The sequence below is a fragment of the Acipenser ruthenus genome, chromosome 28, assembly GCF_902713425.1.
Source record: "Acipenser ruthenus chromosome 28, fAciRut3.2 maternal haplotype, whole genome shotgun sequence".
NCBI classification, from domain to species: domain Eukaryota; kingdom Metazoa; phylum Chordata; class Actinopteri; order Acipenseriformes; family Acipenseridae; genus Acipenser; species Acipenser ruthenus.
In genome coordinates, this window is record NC_081216.1 from 1,592,170 (window position 1) to 1,606,617 (window position 14,448).

Here is a 14,448-nt window from a genome sequence, read left to right on the forward strand (position 1 = left end):
TATAGATTATCCTGGCCTGTAGCTGCATTCATATACATTGATATGAGGTAATAGAAAGAAAGCTGTTGCTATTGCTATTCATAATTTTATTATAAGTAAAAGTGTCAAATGTAAAAGGCTTCGAGAATGCCACTGTAATAAAATAACAAGTTTACTGCACTATGTTAAATATGTTCTACACAAGTGAAGAAGGGCTTTTGTCCAAAACATCCTTAAATAAGTGTTTTGTTTTTTTTAAATCATTGAAACTGTTTGTGTACAAACTGCAGTTGTACCTCTTTGAAACACACACACACACGCGCACACGCACACACACACACACACACACACACATATATTACCTTTTCCTTATTGTATCGTGGTGAGTACAATCATTCTGAGTGATTCTGTTATTCCAATAATGGGTTATTACCTTTTGTGGATAAATCTTTGATCAGCTTGTCAGGAGAATCCTAAATGCCAGGACTGAACTGGCCTCCTTATTCCATTCAGATCATGTGACAATGTCACCTTTCAACTCTGCCAGCCCCCACCTACACTGACTATATAAATGTAGTGGGTCGGTCTCTGGTGCAGGTTTAATTGGTTCAGTAAAGGAAGCTATTTTTTAATGCAAGGAATAACCTACCAGGTGAAGTAGTAGGATCTAAAACACTGGGAACTGTTAAAAAAAAAATTATATTTCGTGACTAAGACGCAGTCAGAGAAAACTTCTCTCTCTTTTGTTATTTAATGGTCTAACAAAAAATAAATGGGGCTTCCGTATTAAGGCATGCCCCTGGCAAACATTTCAAATATAAAGATACGTCAGCATCCTTTTACCTCAATACTCCTTTGGTCTGATTGAAGCGATTGGAATGAGTTTAGGAGGTAAATCTCTCTTATTAAGCCTTGATTAGTAGTACTTACTTAGGGATTAGGGACTAGTAATAATATTCAGAATGCTATTAATAGCAGCAGTGTGGAGTAGTGGTTAGGGCTCTGGACTCTTGACTGGAGGGTTGTGGGTTCAGTCCCAGGTGGGGGACACTGATGCTGTACCCTTGAGCAAGGTACTTTACCTAGATTGCTCCAGTAAAAACCCAACTGTATAAATGGGTAATTGTATGTAAAAATAATGTGATATCTTGTAACAATTGTAAGTCGCCCTGGATAAGGGCGTCTTCTAAGAAATAAATAATAAGAGACAAGAAAATGGATTTCAAAATCTTAGCGCAACGGATGCAGGACTGGCCTGTTCCAAAATGGTAACCCCCCCCCCCCCCCCCCAGTAGTGGAGAATGGTGTGCTAACAAGGGACGGGCCAAATGGCCTTATTTTTTTTCATCATTCTCTGTGTAAAGAAATGTCTCTCACCCAATGCAGTCTGCCTGTGTGTTTATGTATTTGAAGCAATGCAGCCTGGAAACATTATAACAAACATGCTTCTCTCCACGTGTCATCTAGACATTCATACCCCACCTCACTGTTTCCTTCAATGGGCATTTCCGTGAGCCTCAGCGTAGCTCCAGTTACCTAAGTGATGTCAACAGCCCTACCCTGAGAGGGGGCGGGGCATGCCTTCACCTCAAGCCTTCCAGAGTTCCATGTGGGTGGGGCAGGAGCTTATAAATACCTACAGCTGCATAAAGCAAGGAGACTTTATTGTAAAACCTTTTTCTCACTGGTCCCTAGTACAGTACAGTGGTCAGCAGGGGTAATATCAGACCGGAGCTGAGACCTAAGGTAAGAATTTATATCATTTTTTTTTAAATATATATATATATATATATATATATATATATATATATATATATATATATATATATATATATGCAACAGGACATAACATGGTCTTAATACAAAACAAGTAAGATGTTTAGTTCAACATGCTTGCCTGTGCTTTACCTTAAACAGTACTTTGTTATCCATCATCATAGTATACCACAATAAGGAGACTGACAGTGCTTTTTTTAAAATAGAGGGATTTAACCCTATGTTGACAAATGTTGCTTTCAAGCAATTGTCTGTTTTGTCTAGTTTGTTTTTATTTTATCTTACTGTAAAGGTTTGTTTCTGACTATTATGCTAAGGTGTAGCTATGAACGAGTCAGAAACTAAAGTTCGGGGCAAATTATTGAACAAAAAAATATGTGTTGCAGCTTTGGTCAATATAGGGTTAATTAATCCTACAGAAAGCTTGCATTATAAGTTGCATTAGTAAGCATATTTCCATGCATTTTATTGAATGCTGATGAAATGGATCCTGGCATCCCCGCTTAAAGAAATGGGAACAGGGTCATTAAAAAAAAAAAATAAAAAAGAATGACTTTACGCTATTTGTATCCTTGCATTTAAAGCGCTACTGTAATTATTGTCATGAGATCTGAGGCTAGGTCACTAGGCACACCTGGAATTTACTGTTACTATAGTCAGTTAAGGTGCACAGTAAAGAGTGTGCTGTTTAAATGTGAACTAGCTTGACGTTGCTTTTTAAATACCATTCTAGTCCTGTGTTGTTGAATTTAGGCATTCAGTGCAGTTCAAATAAAGCAAGTAACAGCTTCACATGTCCTTGAGCCAGAGAGAAAAGAAAAGCAAGCACGAGGCGCACCAACAACTTCAGCTACACCGTGATCGCACAATAAAGTATAATGACATCATAGTAGAGACTTGTCAAATGGCAATAATGGTTTGAGTTTCTCTACTGTACTGCACTGCTACATCAGAATTGCTTTGCAGATTACAGTATGTCAGCTGACGTCTCTTTGAGGACCACTGATGCAGACTTTTAAATAAAGATTTGTATCCCCCAACTAGTTGGTACAATTCTAGAACTGCATAGCCAGGCTTACTTAGGCTAAGTCATATGCTTGAGGGTATATGTTTGTGTAAGACAACTACAGAACATACATGCACATTATCAGCAATGCAATATTCCTCCCATCATGAATTAGTCAAACTTGCGCTCTTCCCAATCTATAAATGTTTGCTTGCCGAGGTGTACCAAACCGGTATCTGACAGGTCTCATCATCGCCTACCGAACTGTAAACAAACATGTTGTTTCCACGGCAACGCCTCTGTTAGATTTATTACTCACAGGCAACACCCAGAAAGGATATGCATTGCTCTTGGGCACAAATCTATTGAAAACAAATGGAATAGGTCTTGTTCACATAACAGGAATATCATTTTCAGGATGGAATTATACATAAGTTGTGCGTAGGGCGTCCTTTATAATTATTATAAGAATATTTTCTGTTAAATGTGTTATATAATAACTGTAGCGAGAAACGCAACGCTATTTTGATTATTTTTAGACCGTGAAAAAAATACAGGCCTATAATCAGTTTTTTAGTTCAAACTTTGAAAGAAATATTATTTATCATTTTTACATACTATGATTCACAAGTGCACAGAACATAACTACAGAGGTGACTTTATAAACCTTTTCAAAGACCCAGTTCTCTGCAGTGCTAATAAACAGTGTACTGGCTGATGCTGGGCAGGGCTGATGTCTGGGTACTGTCAGTTGGACTGTTGCCTAGCTGAATGTTTTTGATGTTTTGTGATGTTATTGTAGTAACAGCAGACTCTATGTGTGAAACAGGTCGGTGGAATCTGTCCTTTATAAAAACCCACACACTCACACAGCCTTCATCTTAAACCATACCCAGCTTACCTTTAACCTCTGCTGTGTGTATTTCTTCTGGTTCCTGATGTTAAAATCTGTAAAAAATCCAGACTGGGCAACTGTTTAAAGGTGTGACTGTTTACTGAACTCTACTCTGTTGAAATATATTGTTTTCCCAGTATATGTCCCTCTAAAATGTGTAGTAATGTTTGCATAAAGAAATTCAGACGTCTTTAAGTTTTGATTATTATTATTTTTTTAGGTCCTTGCGGTCATTACAGTGTTTGGCCATCTGGTGGCACTGTATGACGAGTTCAAATCTCAATTAAATAAACTGCAGTTGCAACATTATGTTTATTCGCAGCTCTGTGTGCAATGCAAAAATCCCTTTATATTACAAGTGAATGTAAATATCAAAAACTATGCTCCAGTATTTGTAAAAGCCTTGCAAAAAGTTTTCCCATGCTTGAAGATGGCTGCACGCTTGCTACGTCGACAGAATTTCTCCACTTTGTGCCACTTCTACTAATATGAAAGCACACCAGTAATATACTAGTTTTCATTTGCGCACAGTTTGGTGTATAATAGTTTCATAACAGTAGTCATCTCAACAATTCGTTTTTGTGACTTCAACCAGATTCAAATCTTGACCCCCTGGAGGTAAAAATGAAGCAAGTCCTGTAAGTTCACATACTGTATGCAAGTCATTATTTATATAATATCAATCAATAGTCTCGTAGACTCTTAGTCATTGACCTGTCTAGCTATTATTGACTTTCTCCCCATTTCTCCACCTCACATCTCAGGAGTCACGTCCCAGTGTCTTAACAGAAACGAGGCGGAGCCTTTGTGGTTTAATGTGATTGTTCTGTCTGATAACACTGTCTAAATACAGCGATTAGACAGAACCGCAGGACACCTGAATCACAGCTTCGGCTTGTTATGCAGTACCTCCTTTAACCCACAAGGGGCGGTATCTAGAGCGACATTGTTACTGATGTCTGATATCTGTTATGGCAAATTCTTAGGTATTCATTTACAAGCTTTTACAAGTTTTATAAAAAATAAAATAAAAAAAAGTGATTTCCAGCACCCTTTACAGTTTTTCTTCTTTTTATCGTGTAGGCTTTGGTGTTTTATTGGGAACGCTTAACTTCAAGAACACAGGTCGCTGAGAGAACATCCTTCGATTCTAGACCCAGTAAAATAGAGAGAGTGTGATGTCTCAAGTTATCCCAAAACAAGTGCTACAAGTTGGACAGACAATATGTCTCTCGTCAAAAGAAGACATCATCCCCCTGGGGCGCAGCTTGCACCAAGCCTGTCCAAATTGTCCATCTCCGACATGCTGTTCCTACAACACGGACAGATGGGTTAGCCAACCAATGAAGATCCTATCCCAACACAGTGGACGTTCCACGCAAAACAGTGGACACCACCGGATCTCTGATAAGCACGGGGACTCTGACTTTCTCGCACACCACGTTCTCTCAGGCTCGTATCTCAATGCTAAAAGTCACGGAACTCAAGTCTTCAGTGCTTCAGGCCAGCAGCGGGCGGAGCAGGGTTCTGTGGTGAGGGAGAGGGAGAGGGAGATGGATAAGGGGAATCCTTTATCTCCAACACTGGATGTGTCCATCGACAACCTCAACCAGCTCATTTTAGAACTGGATCCATCTTTTCAACCCATCCCTGTACGCAGTGGCACAGCAAACCATTCCAACAGCCGAGAATCTTCAAGTAAGAGATCTGAGCGACCGACACAAGGTAATTATCTAATGTTTAGCAGGTATTAAGAGGTGAAATAAGTGGGTGTATAGAAAGTGATGAATAAATAAAGAAGGGTTTTTATACTAGGCTTTAGTTTTACTCGCAAACCACAGTCCTGTATACAATGACATGTCTTTTACCCAAACTCAACACAGAGAAAGGTATGCATGGTATGTTGAAGGACAATTTGAAGAAAGGCTTGAAGCACTTTTTCACTCAGAGAATAAACACAATAAATAATAATTGAAGCCTGTGAACTTATCCAACAGAGGGGCATAACAAAATGATTGCCCAGCACTCTCTGTTGTTAAGAAAATGCTTTGATTGCTACCCATGGCAATGATCTTTTTGCCAGTCTGAACACACCTCCGCTGTACATAATGTGCAATTGATCAATTGCGGCCCGCGGCTATAGATGTGACTGTGATCTCATGTGTCATTTGGCAAAAGCATGGATATTCATGTATATACAAGCAAAAAAACACCTACGCAAAATAAGATTTACTGGGCACAGAACTGTAAATAAGGCACCCAATGGATAGCAGTTTGGACAATTCCAGGTTTTGTTATTTTGTTTACTTATTCAACTGTATTGTACATGGTGTCTAATTCGTCTTGCTGAACAACCTGGAATTGGGCAAAATGCTATGGGCTGGTAAGGGAGGGTTACCTCAGTTCAGGTGACTTAAACTGAAGGAACACAAAGCCACTTTCTGACTTGGAACTTCAGGAGACTAGGTTTCAGATCCCACCTCTTCCACCGACTGACTCACTGTGTGACCCTGAGCAAGTCACTTAACCTCCTTGTGCTCCATCCTGCAGATGAGATGTTAAATCAATGTCCTATTGTAAGTGACTCTGCATATAATGCACAGCTCACAGCCCACCTCTGTAAAGCGCTTTGTGATGGGGGTCCACTATGAAAGGCGCTATATAAAAATAAAGATATTATAAAATGGCCATGAAAGTAAGTTGAGAAGCACCCACAGTCTGATGGAAGAGAAAGGAAGGTGGGTGTAACCACAGCCTCACCCTGACTTGCTGGCCCCTGGGGTGTGGATCATATGAGCCTGCTTCATGAAGAGGCCTGCCCAGGACGACTAAGAAAAAAACAGCAGCCTCCGGGTTCAACTGTACAGTTAAACATGGAGAAGAACGCAGCTGCATAATAGTAGCCTTGGGTTCTTTGTATTGACAGTCTCAGACTGAATTTGTTCAGTTTACATGGCAGCCAGGTTTAGAGATTGGCTAGGTTTGTTGCAAAGCTATTATAGGTTTTTTGCATCACATGGTGTTTCATTTTTTATTGTTTTATTTAATTTATTTTTTTGCAATTTGAGCCTGTATAGAACAAAGCTTAATTATTTCTATAGGTGTTTACAAAGTATTATCAGTGGTAAAACAAAATAAAATAAAATGAAAAACTGTACAAAAAAAAAGAGCAGAAAGACGTTATTTATAATTACAGACTCCTCAGGGTCTTTCACCCAATCGGAGCACGCGTTTTCACCTTCTGTATTCCACGACACATCACAGAAAAAAATCCTACTCATGACATCAGCAGTGCTGTATTCTCCGTATGAGAGACGTTGACATCACTTGCTTAAAACAATCATACCTGAGGCGCCTCTCGGAATTCCATTCAACTGCAAAGTCCGTTCAGAGTGGTGATATCACAATGAAACTGACAGTGGACTTAATAAAGGTTGGTAATGATTAGAAAACAAATACAGCTGGATTCTTAACTTGCATATTAATAATAATATAAAAGCAGTATATAATAGTTATAGGATGGTGAATGCCTGTGTGTGGGTTATATCAACATTCCTAGTGCTTGAACTACTCAAGATGATACTCTGCTATACACAGATGTTCGGCATCTCATTTCTTATGTACTGTATGCACTAATCTGCTTCCTTACATGACTCTATAAGTTTAACATGTGTGCATCAGGGATGTATTGCTCAGATGACTCAATTCCACTGTTAGGTTTCTGGGCTTACACAGTGGTCAGGTGGTGGTGCTATCCATACTTGTTATGAATTTGGATCTGTTGATGAAAGGTGAGTTAACTTAACAGCCAACGCCCTGCGAAACCAAAAAAAAAAAACTGAGCTCAGTCTTTGCGTGCAATTTCTAAACAACTTTAATAACAGGAGATGTGGAAGGGGGAATTGTTTGCCCTCAAGTTATCTCTATGAAGACACTCATGATGAGGTGAAAGCAGGTGCCTCCCTCTCTGCAGGTTCATACAAGAAGGAAACCACAGAATTTCCTAATAATCCTCAACTGTTAAATCAACAAAGGCATGCAGTTGCCACAGTGCTGTATTTACACTGCTGGGAGCAGAAAACCCACTTCATAACCCCACTGCTACTGAAGGATAGTGCTGTATATACAGCTGACAAACTTGAATTGTCACGTTCTGCTGTATTCAGTAGTAGTGGCAGTCAATACCTGGCAATGACACTGATTGGTAAAGGAGGGGTAAATGTGGGCTTGTGTATAATGTATATAAAGCAGAGAGGGGAGGTTGACGTCAAAACCAGTCTGCAAGGATTGCTAAAGCCCACTTACCCATTTACAGAGAGAACTTTTAAATTTGCGTAGCTGAAAAAATATTCAGGTAATAATAAACTACTGCTTTGGTTAATAACTTCATTGTGAAGTGATCCTAAATGAACTTCTGAAGTCTAGTGGAACGTTTTGACAAAGATGTTTTACGTATTTAAAAAAAACACAATTGACACATTGCCATTGCAGTTGACTGGGTTTGATTGACTTATACCAAGCTGGGATATGCCATGGTTAGATTTTTTTTTTTACAACACTGGGGAATCACCACTTCTCCCTGCCTACTCCTTTTGACGCTTACAGTTTTACAACAGAACTTATGAATACATGTATGAAGTTACGGCTGAATAATTATTAGCACATTGACTCAATTAAATATAAAGGTGCAGTAAAATTGTACTGGTACTTTAAATCCCCCATAACCTCACAATTGTAAGGGAAAAGCAACTGCCTTCATCGATGTACACAAAAAATGCATTGACAGATCTCTACTCTCACTCTCCAGTTGAGCGTACTGAAATGGAACAAAAAGCGGTCCACATCATGTGATTTTTATTCAACCTATTTCCCTGCAGGATCTCACGAGGATGTGGATGTCTCCAAAGTTCTTCTGGTTTCCAGGGGCACCTCTCCTTTTCGCTCATCGGATCACTCCATTACCAGCACTGTCTCTTCTAGAGTTCCAATTCCAAGGTCTCCCAAGGACAGCAGCTGCTCCACCAGCGGGAGCCTCATCTTCTCCAGCTCCCCATCCCGACGCGGGGACTCTGGCGGCCCCGCTGCCCAGCATACCTCCCACAGCTCCTGCTCCAGCTCCGGCCCGCCCCCCTCCCCTGGGTCAGACAGCTGGCCCAAGCCCTTGCACACCCACAGGCAAAGGATGAGCGGAGCCTCGCTGCTGTCCACATCACCAGGCTCTGACACGAGCTACATTCTGGGAAGGTGAGTCTTTTCCGAATGTCTTTTATTACTGTACCATAACATGTTGCATTTTTACAGGACACCTTTCACATGCAAGCTCACAAGGGCACTTTGTAAACCAAACCAAAAAATGTATGGTTAAAGCTGTCTAAACGTGTGTTGGCAGGGATGGTAATAACACTCCCATCGCATAGAAATTTGATCCATTCCTGGTTTTACTGTAATAAGACGCACCTGAGGTTATTACCAATATACTTTGTGGCTTATCAAACTTGTAATAAAACCTGGAATGGGTGAAACTGCTATGCAATAGTATTGTCAGCCCTATTAGGGTAAATTAGGAAAAAATTTAGTTAAAAAACGGTTGACTATCTTGAAAATGTCACATTGATTTTCATAACATCTTGAGATATTGTGCAACACCGTGGTAGGTCAATATAATATTTGAAACAAGCACCAAAGTAAAATCCCCCCCCCCCAAAAAAAAAAACACAGTTTGGAGAGATCTTTTCCCTTGATTAAGCGAATGCACTTTCTCTCAACAGCGCCCATTCTCTCCTGAGCGAAGATGCCGACAGTCCTGTGAGAAAACTCTTTGGTTCCTCAGGGTCCTTCTCAAACCTCAGCAGCCCTTATTCCTACTCCCCTGACCTCCAGAAAACCTACTTCAGTGACCAAAACCTTGAGGTCTTCAACAGCCAATCTCAGCACCCATCATCCATCCGTTCATTCAAGGGACAGAAGTCTGTCTCCCCTCCCCACCTCAGAGGTCACCCCAGCAGCTGCCCTCCTTCTGTCAACAGCTCCATGGTTGACATCCCTGTGGTCCTCATCAATGGGAGCCCTGAGCATAAGGACTCCCAGAACAGCCACAGCTCTGGGAGACTAGGACACAGACCGACCATGAAGAAGTCCTGCAAAGCTTCCAGCACCTCTGTTGTCAATGGTACAGCATCCATGACACCTTCTTCATCTTTATTCGTTTTTATCTGACTGCAGGGTTGGGGTCAATTCCTGTTCTTCAATTCCAATTCCAATTCCCATTCCAATTCCAATTCCAATTCCAATTTTAATTAAGCAAAATTGCAATCAGCAGTATTCTGTTAAAATGAGTTTCTCACAGTGGCAACAAATTACTTAAATTGAAGTCACTGTAAATTAGTCCATTAAATTGGCTTCAAATGAAAGCAGTTGAACGATAACGACAATTATTAGGTCTTTAAAATATCAATTCCAATTCCTTCGAAGAAATGGGAATTGGGAATAGATTTTAAAAAGGAATTGGAAATGGATTGAAAAACAGGAATTGTCTGACTGCTCTATTAGCACGGCTTATTATAAGCCTAATAATTTAGGCTAATAATTGGGGAATGAATCCAAATTGACACACTTGATAGACATGTTTAGGAAATGCAGATTTGTAGATTTGTCCATTCAAGAAAGGACTCGTTTCTGCAGTGCTTTATTTGCAATCAAACACATATCTATCTCAATCCATTACGTCCCTGCTGAAAATATATATAATGTAGTAGTGTTCTCTAGTCTTTAATAAATAATCTATCGCATGAATTTCCTGACTGAACCTACAGCATGGAACCTCCTTTCCCTCTGCTGCGCCTCCAAATTCTTTATAATCTACACTCTCTTCTCCAGGTCAGTCTGCAGATGTCCAGCCTCCAGGTCAGTCTCCAGATGTCCAGCCCACCATGAAGTTTGTCATGGACACCTCAAAGTTCTGGTTCAAGCCCCACATCAGCAGGGATCAGGGTAAGCTGCTGCCTACCTACTGGACTTTACTCATTCCAGAGAATACTGAAGCCTGAGGTATTGTAGAGTGAATTGAAACACACAAATCATCTAAATATCAGCAATGTTTAGATCATTGAAACAGGGCCCTGCTTGGGTTACGCAAAGCGACATTGTTGTATTTCTGTCTGTAAGTTCCAGGGAAGGTGCTATTTTAATGATTTAGTCGATGGCGGTATTTAGACTCCCATGTGTCATCTTGTTGCAGCTGATGCTTATCTGAAGGACCAGGAACCGGGTTCCTTCATCGTGCGGGATAGCACCTCTTATCGAGGTGCTTTTGGGTTGGCCATGAAGGTCGACGAAGACCAGACTGCCCAGTTACCTCCAAGCCGATCAGGTACCTTTTCAAAATATTGTAGCGACCTCGATTAACGCAGGCAGGCGCATCACACAGGGGCGAGGCAATCCACACACAGGCGAAGGGCGGGCGCGAACCCAGGACCTCTCGCACTAAAGCACAGCACTGATACTGCTGTACAAAAGAGCCGGCTCCTTTGCAAGGAGCGTATATCGGGCTTGTGTCTTTGTGTGTGATTGCATCAGCTACCAGCCCTGCTGCTGCCTACCCCCGTGCACGCTACAATATTAAAACTACAACGATGGACAAAAGTTTTGCATCACCTAGAATTTTAAGATTGAGATATCATTTAAAAAAAACTGCATGAACATCATTTTGATCTTTTATTTAACATCATGAAATCAAAGAAATTACAAAATGATATTGCAAAAGTCTACCGGAAGCCATAATAGTAGTACAGTATTTCATGTCTGTAGTGTCTTGAAATAACCAGTAACTGTAACCAATAAGTTTCTTACACAACACAAGAATTTCCCACCAGACTCAATATCTTAATTATTAATGTCATTAATATTAATATTTCCTTCAATATACCACAGTGTACGATTTTTGTAGTATATGGAAAACTACAATTCAATATGTTGACATAACATTATGCAGCAGGTTTCATTCGACTTTACGAAGAAAAAATTGTTAATTCTACAGAGTGATGAAGAACTTTGGGCTATGGCTTCTCTAGAGTCTCAGTTTTCACATTTTTCCTTGGATGGTCATAATCGAGCACTTTTTTTGGAGAACTCTTCCTAAAACAATATTATATCTCTTTAAAAGGATGTAACTAACTCCAGTCTCATACTTTCCTTTAAGATGCCACGAGCTCAGATCTCATCAGGCACTACCTTATTGAATCCTCAGCAAAAGGAGTCCGTCTTAAAGGAGCTTTGGAAGAACCCTATTTTTGTAAGTGGATCGGAAAGCTTCACAGTTCCATAAGGAACCATTCTAGAACTTGAGACCTAAAGAATGACCGATTTAGTTACTGTTTGATTTCCTGCGCAATAAACACCTGGATGACGCACTGTGAGCTGTTAGCAGCATGGGTTCAGTACTAGGAACTTTAAAGATTGCCTGGTTTCTCTAAATCGTAGGAGGTGTTAACCGCAGACCAAGGTAGAAATATGACACTTTACTGTAAAGAAGGATTTCTCACACTTAATGTTTAACGCGTTTATCTCCTATTTGGTTTTCAACAGGCAGTCTTTCTGCTTGGGTTTACCAGCATGCCATTACTAAACTGGATTTGCCCCGTAAACTGCTTATGCCAACCACAGGTAAGTCACCCTTTTAAAATGTCAGTAAACAAAAAAAACAAACATTCTACCTACCAACATGTTTTTCTATTCCATTTTGTTTTTCAATTTTAAGTAGCTGTTATGCATTGTGCAATTTCAACTCATCTCAATTTGCAAGTCTTGCTAGTAATCCAATGTTTCAATATTGCTGTCATCGCTTTGTTTTCACGTGTTTGTCGTTTCTCGCAGATTTCGCGGAGGCAGAAGAACACAGGGAAGACACGTCTGCAACACAAGAAAATAAAAAACCAGGTGAGTTCAGCAACAGGTAACAATTCTACAGGTATCTCTGGCTTCACAATCCATTAGCAAGCTCCTTTATCAAACTTCTTAATCCAGTTAGTACCAAATAAAACGTTCTTTGAAAAAATCAGAACACACCCTGTATTTATGTACATTCCAAATGAATATGCTACCATTCTTAAAGTCCTTAATCTTGCAATTTGAATTAAGAACCCATTAATGAATGCAGTGTACATGCATTCAGATGTTGATCATGACAAGGTTTATACATCATAGTGATTTTACACACAAGTTATATTTTGCAGGCTGTACAATGACTGTCACAGGTCTGCAGGTTTTAACTTATGCTGCAAAACCAGGATCTTTATACCGTCGTCCTAAATTAAATAAACAGGTAAGATGCCACCAGGATTAAGTTACAGGTCTCTCATTTTTTCCCCCCACAACAGCCTGCAACCTTCTGTACCTGAATTCAGTCAACACGGAGTCTCTGACTGGGCCTCTCGCTGTCCAGAAGGCCGTGTCCGCCACGTTCGAGACAGACCCCCTCCCCGTCCCCACCATCGTCAGCTTCAAAGTGTCGCACAAGGGCATCATAGTCACGGACATACAGAGAAAGTAAGAGACTCAACTTGCCTGCTGGGAAATGCAGAAAAATGACCTCCAAGTCACGAAGCTTGACCTTCATAGTATAGAACAAGACTGATTTGACTAATTAGATCAAGGTCGTACAGTCGAAGAGTTTTTTTTTAAAATAGCTAAATATTTATTTAAACAGACTTTAAAAAAATGTTAAATTATTTAAAGCCCTTCGAATAAGGCCCATATTCTTTACATGTGGCTGTGTGTTCCTTTTCTCTTTCTGTTTTACATTAATTGCACATGTGACCTATTAAAGTCATCAGTTAAATTAGACTATCAGTAATTTCCCTGTTTTGACAATTTTCCATGGTTTTCAGTTCCAGTGGTTTCATTTCATATGCACAAGAAATCAAAACTACAAAAGCAATACATTTGCACAATACTGTACGCCCACACTTTAAAATGTATTTTCCATATAGAGAAGCCATTGCTGTAAATTGAGACATTGTTTATATTAATGATTTATGATTTATTTCCTGTCTTTTCAGACTTTTTTTCAGACGACACTACCCTACAAACACCCTCAGTTACTGTGGCATTGACCCAAAGGACAGAAAGTAAGTCAAACACTTCTCTGCTTTCCCTGGCATTGCAATAACTTTATCCTTACCTGCGTGATACATAGCCTAAAGGGGCACACGCTGTACTGTATTTACAAAAACACAGCCATGGAAACACAGCCATATATGGGAAAGACAGTCTCCAATCACACTGTACAGCGCTCACCTTAAATGCACCTACAAATGCACAACGCATGTCGACCCTTAAGGAAGATGAAGCCGTGGTGTGTTGATTGGGGTTATTCCCAGAAGTACCAATAGGCTACGAGTTTTGGAAGGGTGTGGGACATATGGAAAAACACATTGCTGATTGCTCTGTCTTGGTGTATAGACGTCAGGGGCTGGGTTCAGAAAGCAGTTCTGGGTGGCAGTCTGCCAAATCCAATTCATTTACATAAAAAAAAATCTAACTAAATAATAACGCATTTATCCATTAATCAACCAGACTTGCTGAGTGGATTTCTACTAAGCGTTATTGTTCTAGCTTGTTTTTTGAAGCAGGTAATAATAAGATACTTTGCCAGCTGGCAGCGTGCTAAGTGCTAACAGTGCAGCTTTGTGAAACTGGACCCTGGATCTCTCTAAAACCTGAATTTATCTGTTTGGTTTCCTAACTGAAATGCTTTTGTTATATTTTACTTCCAGGTGGCAAAAACATTGCAGAT

At 40.1% G+C, this 14,448-nt stretch overlaps 1 protein-coding gene across 2 annotated transcripts in view; it reads left to right on the plus strand.

The window, feature by feature from the left end:
* The first annotated feature begins 1,639 nt into the window (after window positions 1–1,639).
* The window catches only part of LOC117435016 (tensin-4-like), a 14,088-nt gene continuing 1,279 nt past the window's right edge, over window positions 1,640–14,448 (plus strand). Inside the window, exons 1-12 of one of the 2 annotated variants that reach the window (XM_059003288.1) lie at window positions 1,640–1,725; window positions 4,740–5,381; window positions 8,534–8,900; window positions 9,425–9,825; window positions 10,533–10,646; window positions 10,894–11,025; window positions 11,854–11,946; window positions 12,240–12,317; window positions 12,528–12,590; window positions 13,031–13,199; window positions 13,712–13,780; window positions 14,429–14,448. The exon at window positions 14,429–14,448 is cut by the window's right edge and continues 7 nt beyond it. In XM_059003288.1, the coding sequence (XP_058859271.1) occupies window positions 4,835–5,381; window positions 8,534–8,900; window positions 9,425–9,825; window positions 10,533–10,646; window positions 10,894–11,025; window positions 11,854–11,946; window positions 12,240–12,317; window positions 12,528–12,590; window positions 13,031–13,199; window positions 13,712–13,780; window positions 14,429–14,448 (2,053 nt within the window). In that variant the 5' untranslated portion in view covers window positions 1,640–1,725; window positions 4,740–4,834. The remainder of the gene's footprint in view (window positions 1,726–4,739; window positions 5,382–8,533; window positions 8,901–9,424; window positions 9,826–10,532; window positions 10,647–10,893; window positions 11,026–11,853; window positions 11,947–12,239; window positions 12,318–12,527; window positions 12,591–13,030; window positions 13,200–13,711; window positions 13,781–14,428) is intronic. The other variant, XM_059003289.1, reaches the window with a different exon arrangement.